This window comes from Sus scrofa, chromosome 1 (genome assembly GCF_000003025.6).
Source record: "Sus scrofa isolate TJ Tabasco breed Duroc chromosome 1, Sscrofa11.1, whole genome shotgun sequence".
Classification (NCBI taxonomy): Eukaryota; Metazoa; Chordata; class Mammalia; order Artiodactyla; family Suidae; genus Sus; species Sus scrofa.
In genome coordinates this window covers 82,962,608-82,979,824 of record NC_010443.5, presented here as the reverse complement: position 1 = coordinate 82,979,824, position 17,217 = coordinate 82,962,608, and the positions used below count along the sequence as shown (strand labels likewise).

At 39.3% G+C, this 17,217-nt stretch overlaps 1 protein-coding gene across 1 annotated transcript in view; it reads right to left on the bottom strand.

Annotated features, from left to right (window-relative positions):
* Positions 1-17,217, bottom strand: part of ME1 (malic enzyme 1) — a 190,018-nt gene that overhangs the window by 10,071 nt on the left and 162,730 nt on the right. The window contains exons 10-12 of the mRNA XM_001924333.5: positions 13,015-13,120; positions 9,886-10,028; positions 6,386-6,559 (exon numbers count right to left, since the gene is read on the bottom strand). Of these exons, the coding sequence (XP_001924368.2) occupies positions 6,386-6,559; positions 9,886-10,028; positions 13,015-13,120 (423 nt within the window). The remainder of the gene's footprint in view (positions 1-6,385; positions 6,560-9,885; positions 10,029-13,014; positions 13,121-17,217) is intronic.

Sequence of the window (17,217 nt, the reverse complement as noted above, 5' to 3'; positions counted from 1 at the left end):
GAAAGAGTGGGAATCTTTGCCCTCTGTGTATTCCTGTCATAAGGGGAGGAGCAGGGGATTGTGGGACAGTCAAGCAGCAAACAGGGGACCCGGGGAGCCTACCATTAAGAACCAAGAAACTAAAAAGCAAGTGGTTCATCCTGGGGCAAAAAGAAGAGTGTATGTAAGTGGCTCAGTCTCACTCATCCACTGGCCCCTTCATTCAAAAACCACGTGCTGCTTTTGATTCTGCTCTGGTGTTGCTCTAACTACACTGTGGCTGCTTCAAACAGAACTACCATATGACCCAGCAATCCCACTCCTGGGCATATATCCGGAGAGAACTTTCACTGAAAAAGCTACATGCACCCCTATGTTTGTCGCAGCACTATTCGCAGTAGCCAAGACATGAAAACAACCTAAATGCCCAATGACAGATGAATGGATTAAGAAGATGTGGTGCATTTACACAATGGAATACTACTCAGCCATAAAAAAGAACAAATCAATGCCATTTGCAGCAACATGGATGGAACTACAGACTCTCATACTGAGTCAAGTCAGAAAGAGAAAGACAGACGCCATATGATATTACTTACATGTAGAGTCTAAAATATGGACAAATGACCTATCTACAAAACAGAAACAGATCATGGACTTGGAGGATAGACTTGTGTTTGCCAGGGGGGAGGGGGAAGGAGTGGGATGGTTTGGGAGTCTGGGGTTAGTAGATAAAAATCGTTGTATTTAGAATGGATAAGCAATGAAATCCTGCCTCCTGCCAAATAGCACAGGGAACTATATTCAATCACTTGTGATGGATCACCACAGGATGGAGGATAATGTAAGAAAAACAATGTGTGTATATATGTGCATGTGTATGCGCACGTGCGTATAACTGGGTCACTTTGCTGTATAGAAGAAATTGGCAGAACACTGTAAATCAACCCTAATAAAAAAAGAAAAGAAAATGTAAACAAAAACAATTTCTCATTTCATTCTGGCAGAACATTGTAAATCAACCCTAATAAAAAAAGAAAAGAAAATGTAAACAAAAACAACCTCTCGTTTCATTCTGACCACAGCTACATTTTCAGTTATCCAGTGACTTATACAATCAAAGTTTCCTCCCAATGCTGTTGTCAGTGGCCGTTCCTTCTACAGTCCAAGGAGTGGATATGGGGAAGGATGGGGCAGGGCAGAGCAGGTGACTTATGAGGATGGGTGTGAGAACAAGAGGCCCAGCTTTGCCTCCCAGGTGAGGAAAGGAGAGAGGAGTCTGTTCCAGATTGCCCTATAGACCACTTGGGGCCAACAGGGCTGATCCTGGGAGCATCAGACAGAAGACTGTCCAGAGGCATGAGAAAGCCAAAAATCTCCTTGTGATTAAAAAAAAAAAAAATGTCCAGGAATAGTCTTTAGGATTGGTGCCAATCCATGTGATTTCTGGAGATCCATCTGATTAGTAGAGATCCAATACGTATTTTGACAAAAATCCTAACAGTGATTAAATTTGGGGTGGCAGAACAAACCTGTGTGTTACTTTTTAAAAAATTAAAAAAATATATTTTTAGTTTTAAATTGTAATCAATTGTTACTTCCCCAATACAGTTTTTTTTTTTTCTACTGTACAGCATGGTGACCCAGTTACACCTCCATCGACAGATAATTGGATTAGGAAGATATGGTATATATACACAATGGAATACTACTCAGCCATAAAGAACAAAACAATGCCATTTGCAGCAACATGGATGGAACTACAGACTCTCATACCACATGCTACTTTTGTTAACTACAAAATACAGTCAATAAAGTCTTTCCTTTTTTTGCGCCCTCTAAAGGTGACTGTGGTATTTTGTTTATTCTTCTTGCTGGTAAATACCATTGACTAGTTCTATTTAACGCAATTCAATAAGTACTGCATTTCCACTATGTGCTTTAGCATTGTGTGAGGTTCGACTGGTGTTTTGAAAAATGCATATGAGAGACCCTCTCTCTTTAGAGAAGATGATTTACAACTTAATTGTATGGCAAGACTTAATAGTTTAACACGTGAAGCTTCCAAGAGCATACTACAACAAGGAATAAAATAAAATGTGGAAGTGTTTGCAAAGACAGCCATGGCTAAGGAAAAAGATGAGTCAGAAAGGTCACAAAAGGAAGAGGTGGCACTTAAGTTGTGACTTGAAGACAGGCTTAGACAAGTAAGGAGTGATTTGCAGAGTCTTTGGGCAGGATAATACATAGGGCAGTTCCATGGGCACTCATGTGTGTATGTGTTTATTTTGGTATTTTGTTTGTTTGCTTTTTAGGGCATATGGAAGTTCCCAGGCTAGGGGTTGACTCAGAGCTACGGCTGCTGGCCTCCGCCATAGCCACTGCAAATCAGGATCCCAGCCGTGTCTGTGACCTACACCACAGCTCATGGCAATGCCGGATCCTTAACCCACTGAGAGAGGCCAGGGATTGAACCTGAGTCCTCATGGATACTAGTTAGGTTCGTTACTGCTGAGTCATGAGAACTCCTGTGTGATGTATTTAAAGGCTTTCTGATGAAGGAGGATAAAAAGCTTCAGTGCCTGCTTAGAAAGGAGGTACCACATATAGCAATGCAGATATTGAGGGCAAGGAGAGGTGAGAAATGATTTCTTACAACTGTGTTTCAGAAAACAGCAGGGCAATTCTGTGGAAACACCCATCAGGTAACTGGAGAAGTGGTAAAAAATAAGAAGACAGATGCAGAGATTTGGCCCTTTTAGAATGAAGATAATGGAAAGAAGAAAATGGATGCAATCTCTGAGAGCATAAGTCAAAGGAAAGAAAAAAGTAAAGACAAAAAAATGAATGCTAGAAAGAAGCTTAGACAAAAGGGACATGAAACAGACAATGAAAACAAGGAGGCTGTGTGAAAAACAGGAGTGTTGTGTTGACTTCTAAGAGGTGAGCCATGCAAAGCCCAAAAGATTCGGCCCAAGAGAGTGTTGGCTGCAAGAATAACACTAAATGTACATGTACAGCCCCACATCTTATTGTTTTCCTTCAAAGGTGTTAGAGTGATGATTTTTCCCGGATACAGGAAAGACTTTTTCAAGAAACGTGTCACTAGGGGGCGCTGGAGTCATTTAGGAAAGAAAACACTGGCTACTGTGAGCAAAAAATTTTCTTTCTGATGTGTCCTCTACAAAAGACAATGACAGAACATTGTAAATCAACTGTAATAATTTTTTTTTAAAAGAAACATCTTAAAGACTAATCCATGTCTTTTCAAAATGAAAAGACAAGCATTACTTTGTAAATTTAGGAAACATTCTTCTAAGGGGCAAGACAACAAAATGTATTCAACATCATTCAGTTAAATCCGTGGACGGTTACTCCATAACAGACTATTAAAATAAAACATCATAAAGTTGTTACATAGACAAACCCTGGGATCTATAAAGCCAAAGATAGTAACTTCAGTGACAATACCAGCGAGAGAAAATAAAGCTGTACAAAGCATGACTGAGTATGGCTTCTTAAGGTCCTCTTAAGTATATACATTTGTAAACACTTGATCTTTGAAAAACTATAAAATATTTGTCACATAAAATATTTTTTGAAAATTTTATTAAAATCATCTTTGGTTCTGGAAAAAAAAAAGACAATGACTGCATTTCTCTTAATGTAAGAACAACTTTGAAAAGCTCATAGTAATGAGATACCTACTTACATTTTTAATTTAAGTACTGTTGATTTACAATGTTGTGTTAATTCCTGCTGTACAGCAAAGTGATCCAGTTACACACACTCTTTTTTTAATATATTCTTTTCCATGACAGTTTACCGTAGGACCTTGAATATGGTTCTCTGTGCTATACCCCCTCCATGCATAATAGCTTATGTCTGCTAACCCCAGCCTCCTACTCCAGCCCTCCCCCATCCTCCTCTGCCTTGGCAACCACAAGTCTGTTCTCCTTGTCCTTGAGTCTGCTTCTCTTTCAAAGATGGGTTCATCTGTACCATATTTTAGATTCCACATATAAGTGATATCAGATGGTACTTGTCTTTCTCTTTCTGACTTCACTTCACTTAGTATGATAATCTTTAGTTGCATCCATTAGGCATCTACTTATGTTTAACAAGATTTTTTTGAATCAAAGAAGCTCAGAAGATACTAGTCATCATGCATTTAATGCAGTGAGCGAAAAGAAAGCTGGCAGACAGCTGTTCTCGCAGAATGATGCCAAGTGCTAAACCCCAGGATTGTGCTCCTTGAGATCGTACCAATAATATAAAAATCTTTCACAATGGGAAGAACAGCAAGTTTGCATGATGAAAATGTGTGAACATCAATCAAATTTTATTTGGTTTAGTTCAGTTAGCATGTTGTACAGTGGTTTAATCTGAGGAGAAGAAATTCACTCCAATTTCTCATTCATGACTTGCATTCTCCTCAAACATATCAACCAGATGAATGTCCCAATTATCAACACTCAGGATTTTATAAATATATGTCCAGTCATTATATCAAACCTCTGAGGTTTGAGGGGCAAGGGGAACTGATGGGAGCCTGATGGTCATAGTTCCTCCTGTGAGTAATAAAGTCCTCTGTCTCTTACCTAAGACTTTGTGTCTTTTGCTGGCATCTATGAATCTGTGGTGGGGTGACTTCTTAGCTGCAAATAAGTCAAATTTTAGATCCCTCACAGTTCTTAACATGCCCTCCATACTGAGTCTGCTCTGTGGTGTTCTGTGACTCTTCCCTGAAGGCCCACAGTAGAGCCCACTTTGGTCTCCCCTCCCCCACTTTTTTTTGGTCATGCCCATGGCATGCATAAGTTCCCAGGCCAGGGATCCAATCCACACCACAGTCGTGACCTGAGCCACAGCAGTGACAGATCCTTAACCCTCTTTGCCACAAGAGAACTCCCCCACTTTAGTCCTCTTTAATGACTTTATAAACAATCCATTCTCTGTTTTAACTTCTTCTCCAGTGGAAATACTAGAGTGTTTTTTGTATTCTGCACTGAACCCTGAATGATAATCTCTGGTTCACTGTACCAAATCAGACTGTCACTTAAATCTTCAAAATGCCCTTATATAGCAAGGTGCTCCATGGAGAAATATTTACCACTTACGCCATGATCTGGAAACAAAAATTTTAATTATCTCATTACTATCACAGAATTTGATTGGAAATGTGAAGATTAAAATAAAAAAAAAAGTTGCTTTTCTCATATCCTATTGGTGGAAATGGAAATTGGTGCACTCACTGTGGAAAACAGTGTGGAGGTTTCTTAAAGAAACTAAAAAACAGGGAGTTCCTGTCGTGGCTCAGCGGAAACAAGTCCAACTAGTATCCATGGGGATGTGGGTTTGATCCCTGGCCTTGTTCAGTGGGTCGGGCATCTGGCATTGCTATGAGCTGTGGTGTAGGCTGCAGATGCAGCTCGGATTCTGCGTTGCTGTGGCTGTGATATAGGCCAGCCGCTGTAGCTCTGATTTGACCTCTAGCCTGGGAACTTCCATATGCCACATATGCGGTCCTAAGAAAGCATAAATTAAAAAAAAATTAAAAAGAGAATGATCATAATTCCACTCCTGGGTACATATATCTGAAAAAAAAAAAAAAACACTAATTGAAAAAGGTACCTGCACCTCAATGTTCACAGTGCTATTTATAATTGTGAAGGTATGGAAGTAATCTAAGTGCCCACTGACAGATGGACAGATAAAGAAGATGCGATGTAAAAAAAAATGAAATTTTTCCATTTGCAGCAACATGGATGGATTTGGAGGGTATTATGCTAAGTGAAATAAGTCAGACAGAGAAATACGAATACTGTATGATATCACTCATAGGTAGAATCTAAAAAACACAACAAAGTAGTGAATATAACAAAAAAGAATCAGACTCCTGGATATAGAGGACAAACTTGGGGTTACCAGTGGGGATAGGGAAAGGGGGAGGGGCAATAGAGGGATAGAGGATTAAGAAGAACAAACTATTAGGTATAAAATCACCTATAAGGACATATTGTACAGCATGGAAAATATAGCCAATATTCTATAATAGCCATAGATGAATTATAACCTTTGAAAATGGTGGACTACTATGTTACACAACTGTAACTTATCAATATTGTACATTAACTGTACTTCAATAAGAAAAGGTCTCTTTTCAGAAATCACAACAAAGTTTTTTATTATGATTACTGAAGAACAATCTTTTACTATGTGAACTTACTACTCACCCCCTATTCCCCAATAGGAAAGATTTGAACTTTTTTCAGACTGTATACCTTCCAGGGAGTGAGCTGAGATGCTAAACAAACAAAACATTAGAAAATCTACACCAGCTGATTTGGGATTTTACAGGCTTGGCAAACCACAGGATATTTTAATGCAGAGTATTTTATAATACCTCAGCAGTAGTGAGAAAGATCTTATCCGTGATATGCCTCAGTCCACAGGCCACAACACCAAGGGCAACTCCAGGAAACACATAGGAATTGTTGCCTTGGCCAGGATACAGGGTCTGCCCACTTGGAAGAGTGACCGGATCAAAAGGACTGCCACTGGCAAAAATTGCACGACCCTACAAAACAGACACACAACTGTAAAAATAAGCCGGGCACCTTCAAACAAATGGATCATAAGACAATTCAAGTATTGAATATTTAGAAAGAAGACTAATTATTCATTAACTCTGTAATAAGTGCGACCAAGCTTTTCTGATACTGGCAGTAAGTTCTGGAGTGGGTTCTTTTCTTCGTCTTGACTTCTAGGAGAAGGGTGCAAAGCACAGGAGAACCCCTAACCCACCACCCTATTGTGGGCAGTGATCTAATCCACAGGCCCATCGACCATTTTATACTACATGCTTCTACTTAGAGGCTTCTGCAGACAAAAACATAAGTTAATGTTTGAGTCTTATGGTGACATTTTAGGTTAGAGTTTAGAGGTTAACACATTTCAATGTATGTGGGACAAAGTTTTTTGTTTTGTTTTGTTTTGTTTTTGTTTTTTGTGTTTTTAGGGCTGCACGTGCAGCATATGTAAGTTCCTGGACTAGGGGTCAAATCAGAGTAGCAGCTGCCAGCCTATGCCCCAGCCACAGCAACGCCAGATTCGAGCCACATCTGTGACCTATGCCAAAGCTTGAGACAAGGCCGGATCCTTAACCCACTGAGGCCAGAGATGGAACCCACATCCTCATGAACACTATGTTGTGTTCTTAACCCACTGAGCCATAAAGGGAACTCCTGGGACCAATTTTACCTATTTCTGTACTGTAAAGAATTACCTGGAGGAGTTCCAGTCGTGGCTCAGTGGTTAACGAATCTGACTAGGAACTATGAGGTCTTGGGTTCAATCCCTGGCCTTGCTCAGTGGGTTAGGGATCCGGCATTGCTGTGAGCTGTGGTGTAGGTTGCAGACTCAACTATTTAGGGCACAAAAAGATGAAAATAGATGAGAAAGAAAATAGAAATTCTTATCTTGTTGATTACCAAACACTGCTATTTAGGTTTTGCATAGAATGAGGTTTTTGTTTTCAAAGTCTGATAACCTCCAGCTCTATTTAGCAGATAAAATGTCTTATTACAAGCAACTTGCTAATGTAACTAAATTATTATCTGATACACATATTTCATACATATATCTAATTTGACATAGATCTATATCTTTAAACATTATATTTGAGAAAGAGGCAACATCACATACACACTTGTTTATCATTCTCCTCTCCTTCTCCTACCTGTTGTTCTAGAATCATAGTATTTTTTACAGGGATGGTATTAAATAAACGACAGACAACTAAATATTCTCATATATGTGGACTGTCAAAGGAAACCACGCTATACCATTTTTGGCATAATTATAGTTTTTCAGGGCTTAATAATCTTTTTGTATTTTGTATTTTTAACCTTTCCTAATGACTTTTCATTTGTGCCAGCAGCAGTTGAGACTCAGGTCTCCCTTTCTTTGTAATTCTTTGGCTGAACCAGGATTTAAGTTTTCAGCCTCAAAATGACTTTTTTTTTTTCTGGCTGTATCTTCTGCATATGGGAATTCCCAGGCCAGGGATAGAATCCGAACTACAGCTGCAACCTACACCACAGCTGTAGCAACGCCAGATACTTAATCTACTGTGCCACAGTGGGAACCCCTCAAAATAACTTTTAATTTTTTTGTAAAACAACAGAACATTAGGCAAAGTCATAAGACTTGAGACCATTTATATCAGACACATTCAAACTTAAAAACACAACTATATAAACTTGGCTAATTTTGCTTACATTTATTATAGGTGAATCTATAAATGTTTGAGGCTTACTGAAATATACCAAAACAAAATAATCACTTAAACACTTATTTATTAGGTGGTGCCCACTCTGTGCAATGTGTCACACTAGTATTTTGTTATTGCTAAGAGAGTTTTTTTTTTTCCTCCCCAAAGGATTTAAGGACTGAGGAATGGGAGGCAAATTCTCCAATCTAGAGATGGATAAAAATTTAAATTGAGGACACTGATGTCATCCCCCAAAAGAGAGATAAACAATGTAATAGCTCCTTTACAAAATGTCATTAATTCTAATAATAAGCGTTTAAGGATATAATGTTAATCTGAATTAACACTGAATTATAATCACTGAATTCTGATTTATACAGAGTGACTTAACTCTGTCTTATTTATATTTGAAGTGCATTTTGGATTTCTTTCCAAAACACAAGTCTTAGATATATATCTACATATATTTTTGTTTTTCTTTTTCTTTTTAGGGACACACCTGCAGCATATGGAAGTTCCTGGGCTAGGGGGTCAAATTGGAGCTGCAGCTGCAGGCCTTCACCACAGCCAGCGCCACACAGGATCTGAGCCACATCTGTGACCTACATCCCAGCTTATGGCAATGCAATATCGGTAACCTACTGAGAGAGGCATGGATCGAACCCACATCCTCAGAGATACTAGTTGGGTTCTTAACCCGCTATGCCACAAGGGGAACTCATTTATTTATTTATTTACTCATTCATTTTTTATTTTAGATATATGTGACGATCTCTGTTTTGTCATAATGACATTTTCAAGTCTTTGAAGGAAAAAAAGGCTCTTGTCAACTTTTAGTCAAATATATATTAATATGAACACAGTATCAAATAAGTCACTTTTTTGGAAACAGTAAAGATTTGAAGCTTTGAGGACTCCTGTCCCAGCCTGGCTGGATGTCAAAGTAACTGCCCAACTGCTCCACCCATGGCATCAAAAGCCAAACCCAGGAGTCAGCAAAGCAAAAATAAGACTGTGGCTTTATACTGTGTGCTTTAATGTTTGGGAATAGCTAGTTAAAAGCTATTTTAATAAGCATCTAGAATCAAGCTTTTTCCTTTTTAACTCCTAGGTTTAAATCTTAAGATACTTCCAAGTCACTTGAGGAAAATTATCAATAAAGCATTACAAAGTTTATTTTGTTTTATTGAAGAACAGATATGACATTCTTACAAAAAGCAATAGTTCTTATCCTTTCTCAATCATCTGCTTTCCTTTCAGACTTGGCTGTATAGTTTTTCTGTCTTGTTAGGGCTGCACTCGTGGCACACAGAGGTTCCCAGGCTAGGGTCAAATCAGAGCTGTAGCTGCCAGCCTACGCCACAGCCACAGCAATGCCAGAACCTAGCTGCATCTGAGAGCTACACCATAGCTCATAGCAATGCTGGATCCTTAACCCACTGAGGGAGACAAGGGCTCAAACCCGCATCCTCATGGATACTAGTCAGGTTCATTAACTGCTGAGCCACTTCAGGAACTCATTGGTTGTATAGTTTTTAAAGATTAACTGGTAAGCACCTTAGCTATCCTGAGCTTCCCTATAAAGAAGCAAAAATCTAACTACTAAAATATCGGTTGCATTTCTGATTTACCTGTGTCAGTGTGTAGCACTGCTCTGCAGTACATTCTGCTTTGCTGGTTGGATTACTCAAAGCAAAAATAATAGGCCGTTCATTGAAGGCAGCCATGTCTTTGAGAATTTGTTCTGAAAATGCACCACCAATCGCAGCAACTCCTAATGTAGAAACAAGAAACCAGTGAATAGGACTCTCACTTATTAATTAAGCCAATGCCCTAAAAACAATAAGACATGTCAGGTCAATGTCTAACACACTCTAAACAAAATAATGAATATTTGGATTCAAGTGACAAAAAGAAATGTTTGGTTTTGATTTTTTTTTAATTTCATTGAAGTATAGTTGCTTTACAATGCTGTGTTCATTTCTGCTGTGCAGCAAAATGATTGGGTTAAACATATATTCTTTTTCATTTTTTGCTTTTTGCTTTTGTAGGGCTGCATGTGTGGCATATGGAGGTTCCCAGGCTAGGAGTAGAATTAGAGCTGTAGCCACTGACCTACACACAGCCACAGCAACATGGGATCTGAGTCATGTCTGTGCCCCACACCACAGCTCAGGGCAACACGGATCCCTAACACACTGAGAAAGGCCAGGGATTGAACCTGCATCCTTGTGGACACTAGTCAGGTTCATTACCATTGAGCCACAATGGGAACTCCTTCATATTCTTTTCCATTACAGTTTATCACAGGATAGGGAAGAGATTTACAGTAGGACCTTGTTGTTTATCCAAGAGTGTCTGTGAATGTCAACAACCTTTAGGGTTACAAATCTACAAGTATCTATTTAAAAACTACAGATATGGAGTTCCCGTCGTGGCGCAGTGGTTAACGAATCCAACTAGGAACCATGAGGTTTCGGGTTCGATCCCTGCCCTTGCTCAGTGGGTTAACGATCCGGCGTTGCCGTGAGCTGTGGTGTAGGTTGTAGACGCGGCTCGGATCCCGCATTGCTGTGGCTCTGGCGTAGGCCGGTGGCTACAGCTCCGATTCAACCCCTAGCCTGGGAACCTCCATATGCTGCGGGAGCGGCCCAAGAAATAGCAACAATAACAACAACAAAAAAGACAAAAAAAAAAAAAAAACAAAACCTACAGATATAACATTTGACTCATATACACAGATTTAGTGGCCAATCAGTAGGAATTTTGATTATAGGTATTTTCTTTTTTTTTCTTTCTTTCTTTTTTTTTTTTTTTTTTGCCATTTCTTGGGCTGCTCCCTTAGCATATGGAGGTTCCCAGGCTAGGTGTGGAATCGGAGCTGTAGCCACCAGCCTATGCCAGAGCCACAGCAACGTAGGATCCAATCCGCATCTGCGACCTACACCACATCTCACGGCAACACCAGATTGTCAACCCACTGAGCAAGGGCAGGGATTGAACCCGCAACTTCATGGTTCCTAGTCGGATTCCACAGTGCCACGATGGGAACTCCTGATTGTAGGTATTTTTATCAGGAAATAATCTGTGTCTAATATATATTATCTCTCTGTAAGCATTTCTAAACGTATATTTCAGTCTCTCAGGCCATAAAGTAATTATGTCTTATAGGCCAGTGCCAACACTTGAAGTCCTCATTTGATTCAATGATAAAACTGAAGCATGACTTGCCAAAAGAATTTTAACAGTAGAGCAAAACCATTAGCATAATGAACATTTTAAAAGTAAGATTCCTGGTAGAACGTATTTTATAAAAACAACAATGGAGTTCCTGTTGTGGTGCAATCAATGATCTGGCTGTCTCTGTGGCAGTCTAGTGGGTTAAGGATCTGGTTTTGCTGCAGCTGTGGCGTAGGTCGCAGGTGTGGCTCAGATTCGATCCCTGGCTTGGAAACTTTCATATGCTGTGGATGTGGCCAAATAAAGAATGAAAAACAGGAGTTCCCGTCGTGGCGCAGTGGTTAACGAATCCGACTAGGAACCATGAGGTTGCGGGTTCGATCCCTGCCCTTGCTCAGTGGGTTAACGATCCGGCGTTGCCGTGAGCTGTGGTGTAGGTTGCAGACGTGGCTCGGATCCCGCGTTGCTGTGGCTCTGGCGTAGGCAGGTGGCTACAGCTCCGATTCAACCCCTAGCCTGGGAACCTCCATATGCCGCAGGAGCGGCCCAAGAAATAGCAACAACAACAACAACAAAAGCCAAAAAAAAAAAAAAGAATGAAAAACAAACAAACAAAAAACAGTGAAGGCTTATTCCAGTTCCAGTTGTGCAATATTTGTTTTTATTACAGTTATCATAATGATTCGCAATATTACCTGTTTCACAAGAGCTTCTAGAAATACCTAGAAATGGAGCGTACTACAAAGCACCGACATTATATACACACTAAACAAAGGATATAAAGTTTCTAAACTTCCTTTGAGTTTTTTTCTTTTTGTCTTTTTGGTTGCACCTGCAGCATAAGGAAGTTCCCATCTGCGACCTATGCCACAGCTGGGGCAACACTGGATCTTTACCCCATGGTGTCACAGCAGGCATTCCCCCTTGAGTTTTTTTCAACCACACAAATTTGTTCATATTAGACATCTTACTGTGCACCTGCAGTGTGTAAGCTACTGTGTTAACTGCTATGAGGAGTAGAAGGATCTGTGAAGTACAGTCTCTGTTTTCAAGGAGGGTCTAGCTTGGTATTTCTCAGCCTTGGCACCATTAACACTTTGGGTCGGACAGTTCCTTGTCATGGGGGTCTTTCCTAGACCCTGGAGGGCGTGGAGCACCAGGCCTGGTTTCTAGACAATAGATGTCAATAGTCCTGACCTCTCTTCTCCCTCCAGTTGTGACAATGGAAAATATCTCCAGACACAGCCAAATGTTCCCCTTTGGGACACAATCACCCCCATTTGAGAACCCCTGTCTGAATGGAGTAATCAAGCCTGGCAGAGCGCCAAGTACACCAGGTGTTAGCAGGCTGACAGTGTTAGTAGAGGGAAGCACACACTTCAGCAGGGGTCAGAAAGTTTAAGAAAACAGCACTGAACTTACAAATCGAGATGTCTACGGGGTACTGATGCTTCACAGAATGTATGATTTTTGTGAATTCCAAAAAGCTAAATCATATCTCAAAAATCAGCAGTAAGAACACCAACCAGACAACAGGGTGGGGCGGGATTTATGGCAGAGAGGAGGAAGCAGCAGCTCACCTATGAGGGCTGTTGGTTTTATATCTTGAACAATGGCTTCTAGGTTCTTCATTTCTTCATGTTCATGGGCAAATTCCTCTTTCTCGTGTGTTAAGGCAGCCCGTCCCTATATAAAGCAAATAAGAAGGAATGATAAATCTGATGCACGTATACCAGCCCAAGAAATGTCAGAGGAGAACACGTTACCAGTACTTATGCTTAACATTTTTATGTATTCTGTTTTCCAGCTGTGTTTAAAGTCTCCCCTCCAATTACCGAAGTATTATTTCATTCACTCTTTCAATAAAGATTTACATCTCGATGTTCCCAGCAGTGGGGATATCACAGTGAATAAAATAAAGTCTTTCCCTTGTTAACTTTAATATTAAAAATCCTAACTCCAACAGACATTTGTGAGAAACTGGCATTAACAAATGATAATGCAAAAATGTTATTTAAGTAAGGACATTGTTTGCTAGACGTGATTCGTGTTGATAGCTCAGTGTCTGTCTTAAAATGTAGAGTTGACTTTAGTGGCAGCATGATTAATTCATGGACCACTCACTAAGAATGAACTCGATGCCAATTTATATCATACTTTGATTTTCTGAATAAATACTAGCTTTATGTGTTTTTATTTATTTATTTTTATTTTTGCTTTTTTTAGGGCCACACCCATGGCATACGGAAGTTCCCGGTCTACGGGGCAAATCAGAGTTACAGCAGCCTGCCACAGCCACAGCCACAGTAACACCAGATCCATGCTGTGTCTGTGATCTACACCACAGCTCATGGCAATGCCAGATCCTTAACCCACTGAGTGAGGCCAGGGATCGAACCCATGTCCTCATGGATGCTAGTCAGGTTCATTATGGCTGAGCCATGGTGAGAACTCCCTATGTATTTTCATTTTTTAATGCTTTGATTATAATGGTACCATTTCTTATCTAGGAAATATCTAATTATAATATTCTAGCTACAAAAAAGAACTTGGAATGGGGTTGAGGAACGTTATCTGAAAATTTTGTCCTTCCTTTTTTTTTTAATTGTTTATCATTAGCCCAATGGTCAAGAACTGGTTGTTTTCTCAGAAGGGGAACACTCAGGTGCTTTCAGGGAGCCCTCACTGTGAGCTATGAATGCTTCATGTTCAAACTGTGGGCCCTGCTGTTTTACTATGGTTTGCATGGAATCTTATTGTTCTACGAGCCCAAGCATTTTTTGAAATAAACAAATCAGTGACATGTTTTCCTCTTAAAACTTGTACTTGCTATGTTCTTAATAACCCTGAAAAACCACAGGTAAAGATTAATTGTAATGTTTTCACTATTATTAAAGAAGAAAACATGCAACTAGAATACATTAATATAGCATCAAAAGCAAGATCTAGGAAGTATGGTAATTCCTCACCATATTCAGCATTTGTTATTCCTTTGATGGAAGGTATTTGCATAAGTACTTAAACTTTGTCAGGTGTATGTTTGTGTGTATTTTTTTGAAAACTCCTCAGGTGATTTGAATGATAAGCCAGTTTTCAGAATCACTGCCCTATGGATTTATCAGATCTCTAACAGATGTTTTTTAAAAATTATTATTAAAGTATAGTTGATTTACAATGTTGTGCCAATTTCTGCTGCACAGCAAAGGGACCCAGTCAAATATAGACATACATTCTTTTTTAATATTATTTTCCATCACGGTCTACCAGATGTATTTTTAAAAGGTATGTGATATATTTTCAAAAGAGTGTAAGATGATGAGTTCTAAAGAAGGAAAGCTAGAGAAGAATATAAAAAGCACAGATTCCTAGTATTGCTCTCTTGGCTGGCCACCTGAGATATAATGAAAAGTATTTAATGTGGCTTAAACCCCCTAAGTTTCCTGGAATGAGAGGCAAATCATAAAGTAGATAAACATTGCATGAAAAGATGTATGCTTTTATCATGAAGATCTTACTTTATTAATCATAGGAACAGTACTGGCAGCTCCTGGCCCCTAAAGCCAGAACTTGCCAGAAGACATCCATCTAGCAAGAGACAGAAACTACCCGCAGTCTCACCCCCAAAGGCTTGACTCTTGGTGGTGACTCAGGAACGCAGAGAGAATATTGAAAGGGGGCCAGGAATCAGCATGCTAGCTTTACTAAAAGGCTCTGCTTGCCCCAAAAGAAGAATCGAAAGACAAAAATCAAGGTCTTCCAACTATTTTCTACACCATTTTCAAAGCTGATGTGAGGATCTGGTTTCAATTAAAGAACGATTGGAATGTGATCTCTGGATCTGGTAACATTCACGCAAGTGCCTCTACCACTGGACTTCTATTTTCTGTACCAATGGCTCCTCTTTTCAAAATCCAATTTGAAATCTGCCTTCTTTATGTCAACCACTTCAGCTGGATGTGGATTTGGAAGAGTTCTGTTCAGTCTCCCTTTTCAGGATCCCTTGCTTTTTGCCTTCTTTTGTCAAAATTCATGTGGGCACTTGTTATCTCAAAAATCCCCAATTCTATGGCATTTCTTTTGTTTAAGAGTCTCTAATTATACCACATGTACTACAGATAGCTGGGGATTTCATTTGAACGTGATTATTTCTTTAGTCCCCTCTCCCCTTTGTTTTCTGCCGATTCTTAATACAGAGGATACCATCCTACTGAAGTACCTTCTTCAAAAGCACTTGTGTTCTGGTGGGAGTGGGGAAGAAGGGGACAAAGACTGTCCAGAGTTTCAGTTAGCGTTCCAGGATCCAGCAGAGGTTTAACAAATTAACTGCAGAGTGCCACTGATAATTATGCATTCCTTCGTGTGCATAGGCACTCGATGAACTCTGAACTCCACGTCTGCTTGGGTCAGCTGTCCCATTTTACTGGCCTGTGTTTCATTGTCATGTCATTAGTTTATCAGAAGTGAATCTGGCTCCTCTTAATCTGGAGATGGAACTACCTGAGCACAGTGTCCATCAGTAACATTTCACTTGCAGTGCAAGGATGGGTGCTTGCTAGAGAGCTCAGGGCTGGGTTTCATCATCTCAGGAGAGATGAAAAGATGAACGACATGACCAAGTATTTTCTGTGTTAGGCCATAACCAAGGGTGTGGAGTCATGATTTAAGATGACAGATGGGTTACCTCCATCGATATTTAATTCTGTAGTATTAAAAATCAGCATCCATGGTTTTTTGACTATCTACAAGATGTGACTATATAATCTTCTGTCTGTGCTCTTTTGAATATTTATATAAACATCAATCACACTCTTTAAGACATGGAAAAGAGGGGGGAAAAAGAGCAAGCCAGACACTTTTCACCAAGCTTCAAAATCTCTTAGTTAGGATTTTTTTTAAAACCATGAGTATGAAATGTATTAACCATCATTCAAGGTGGTGATAGAATCACTGGCTAAAATTCGGATAAAATCACAGGGGAAAGGAAAACCTTTTCTATACAGCATGGATTTGCAAGCCCTAGATCTAAAGTTTACACTCTCAGGAAGGAAATACCTGTATTGCCAAAACTACCCTTACAATATATAAAATAATTTTATACACTATCTCTTTCTTACAGGAACCAAATATTTAACTGTAACTGTAAAGTAAAAAACAAACAAACAAAAAAATTTTTTTTTTCTTTTTTGGTGGCCCCATGGCATATGGAGTTCATGGTCCAGGAATCGGATAGATCTACACCACAGCTGCAGCAACACCGGATCTTTAACCCACTGTGCTGGGCCAGGGATTTAACTTGTGTTCCAGTGTTCCAGAGACACTGATGATCGCATCACATACAGCAGGAACTCCTCCAATTTTTTTTAAAATAATGAAACATAATTATGTAAAACAAAATAAAATTAAAATCAAAATACTACAGATTTATTCCACATTGGATTAGGTCTATCCTTCATGATATCTATTAATACTCTATTTATTTTTGAGTTTTCTGCCTTAGCATTAATTTGTTTTATTAGTGAAAGCCAAAATGCATATATTTAAGGAAGAGATTAAGTCTGGATTGGTTTGTTTTGTGTCTTCTTATCCTCCCTAAAAATGCTCACAGTTATCCATGTGAAATGCAAACACTAGTCAAGCTGGCAGGGTTCCTTTTTTATCTTTTCTTTACTGTATTTATTTTTCTTCTCATTTTTATTTCAGGAGGATTTTTTTTTAAACCAAGTATTGGTTTGTTTATATTAAAATGTACTAACATTAGTTGGGTAAATAGATATGTCAATTGT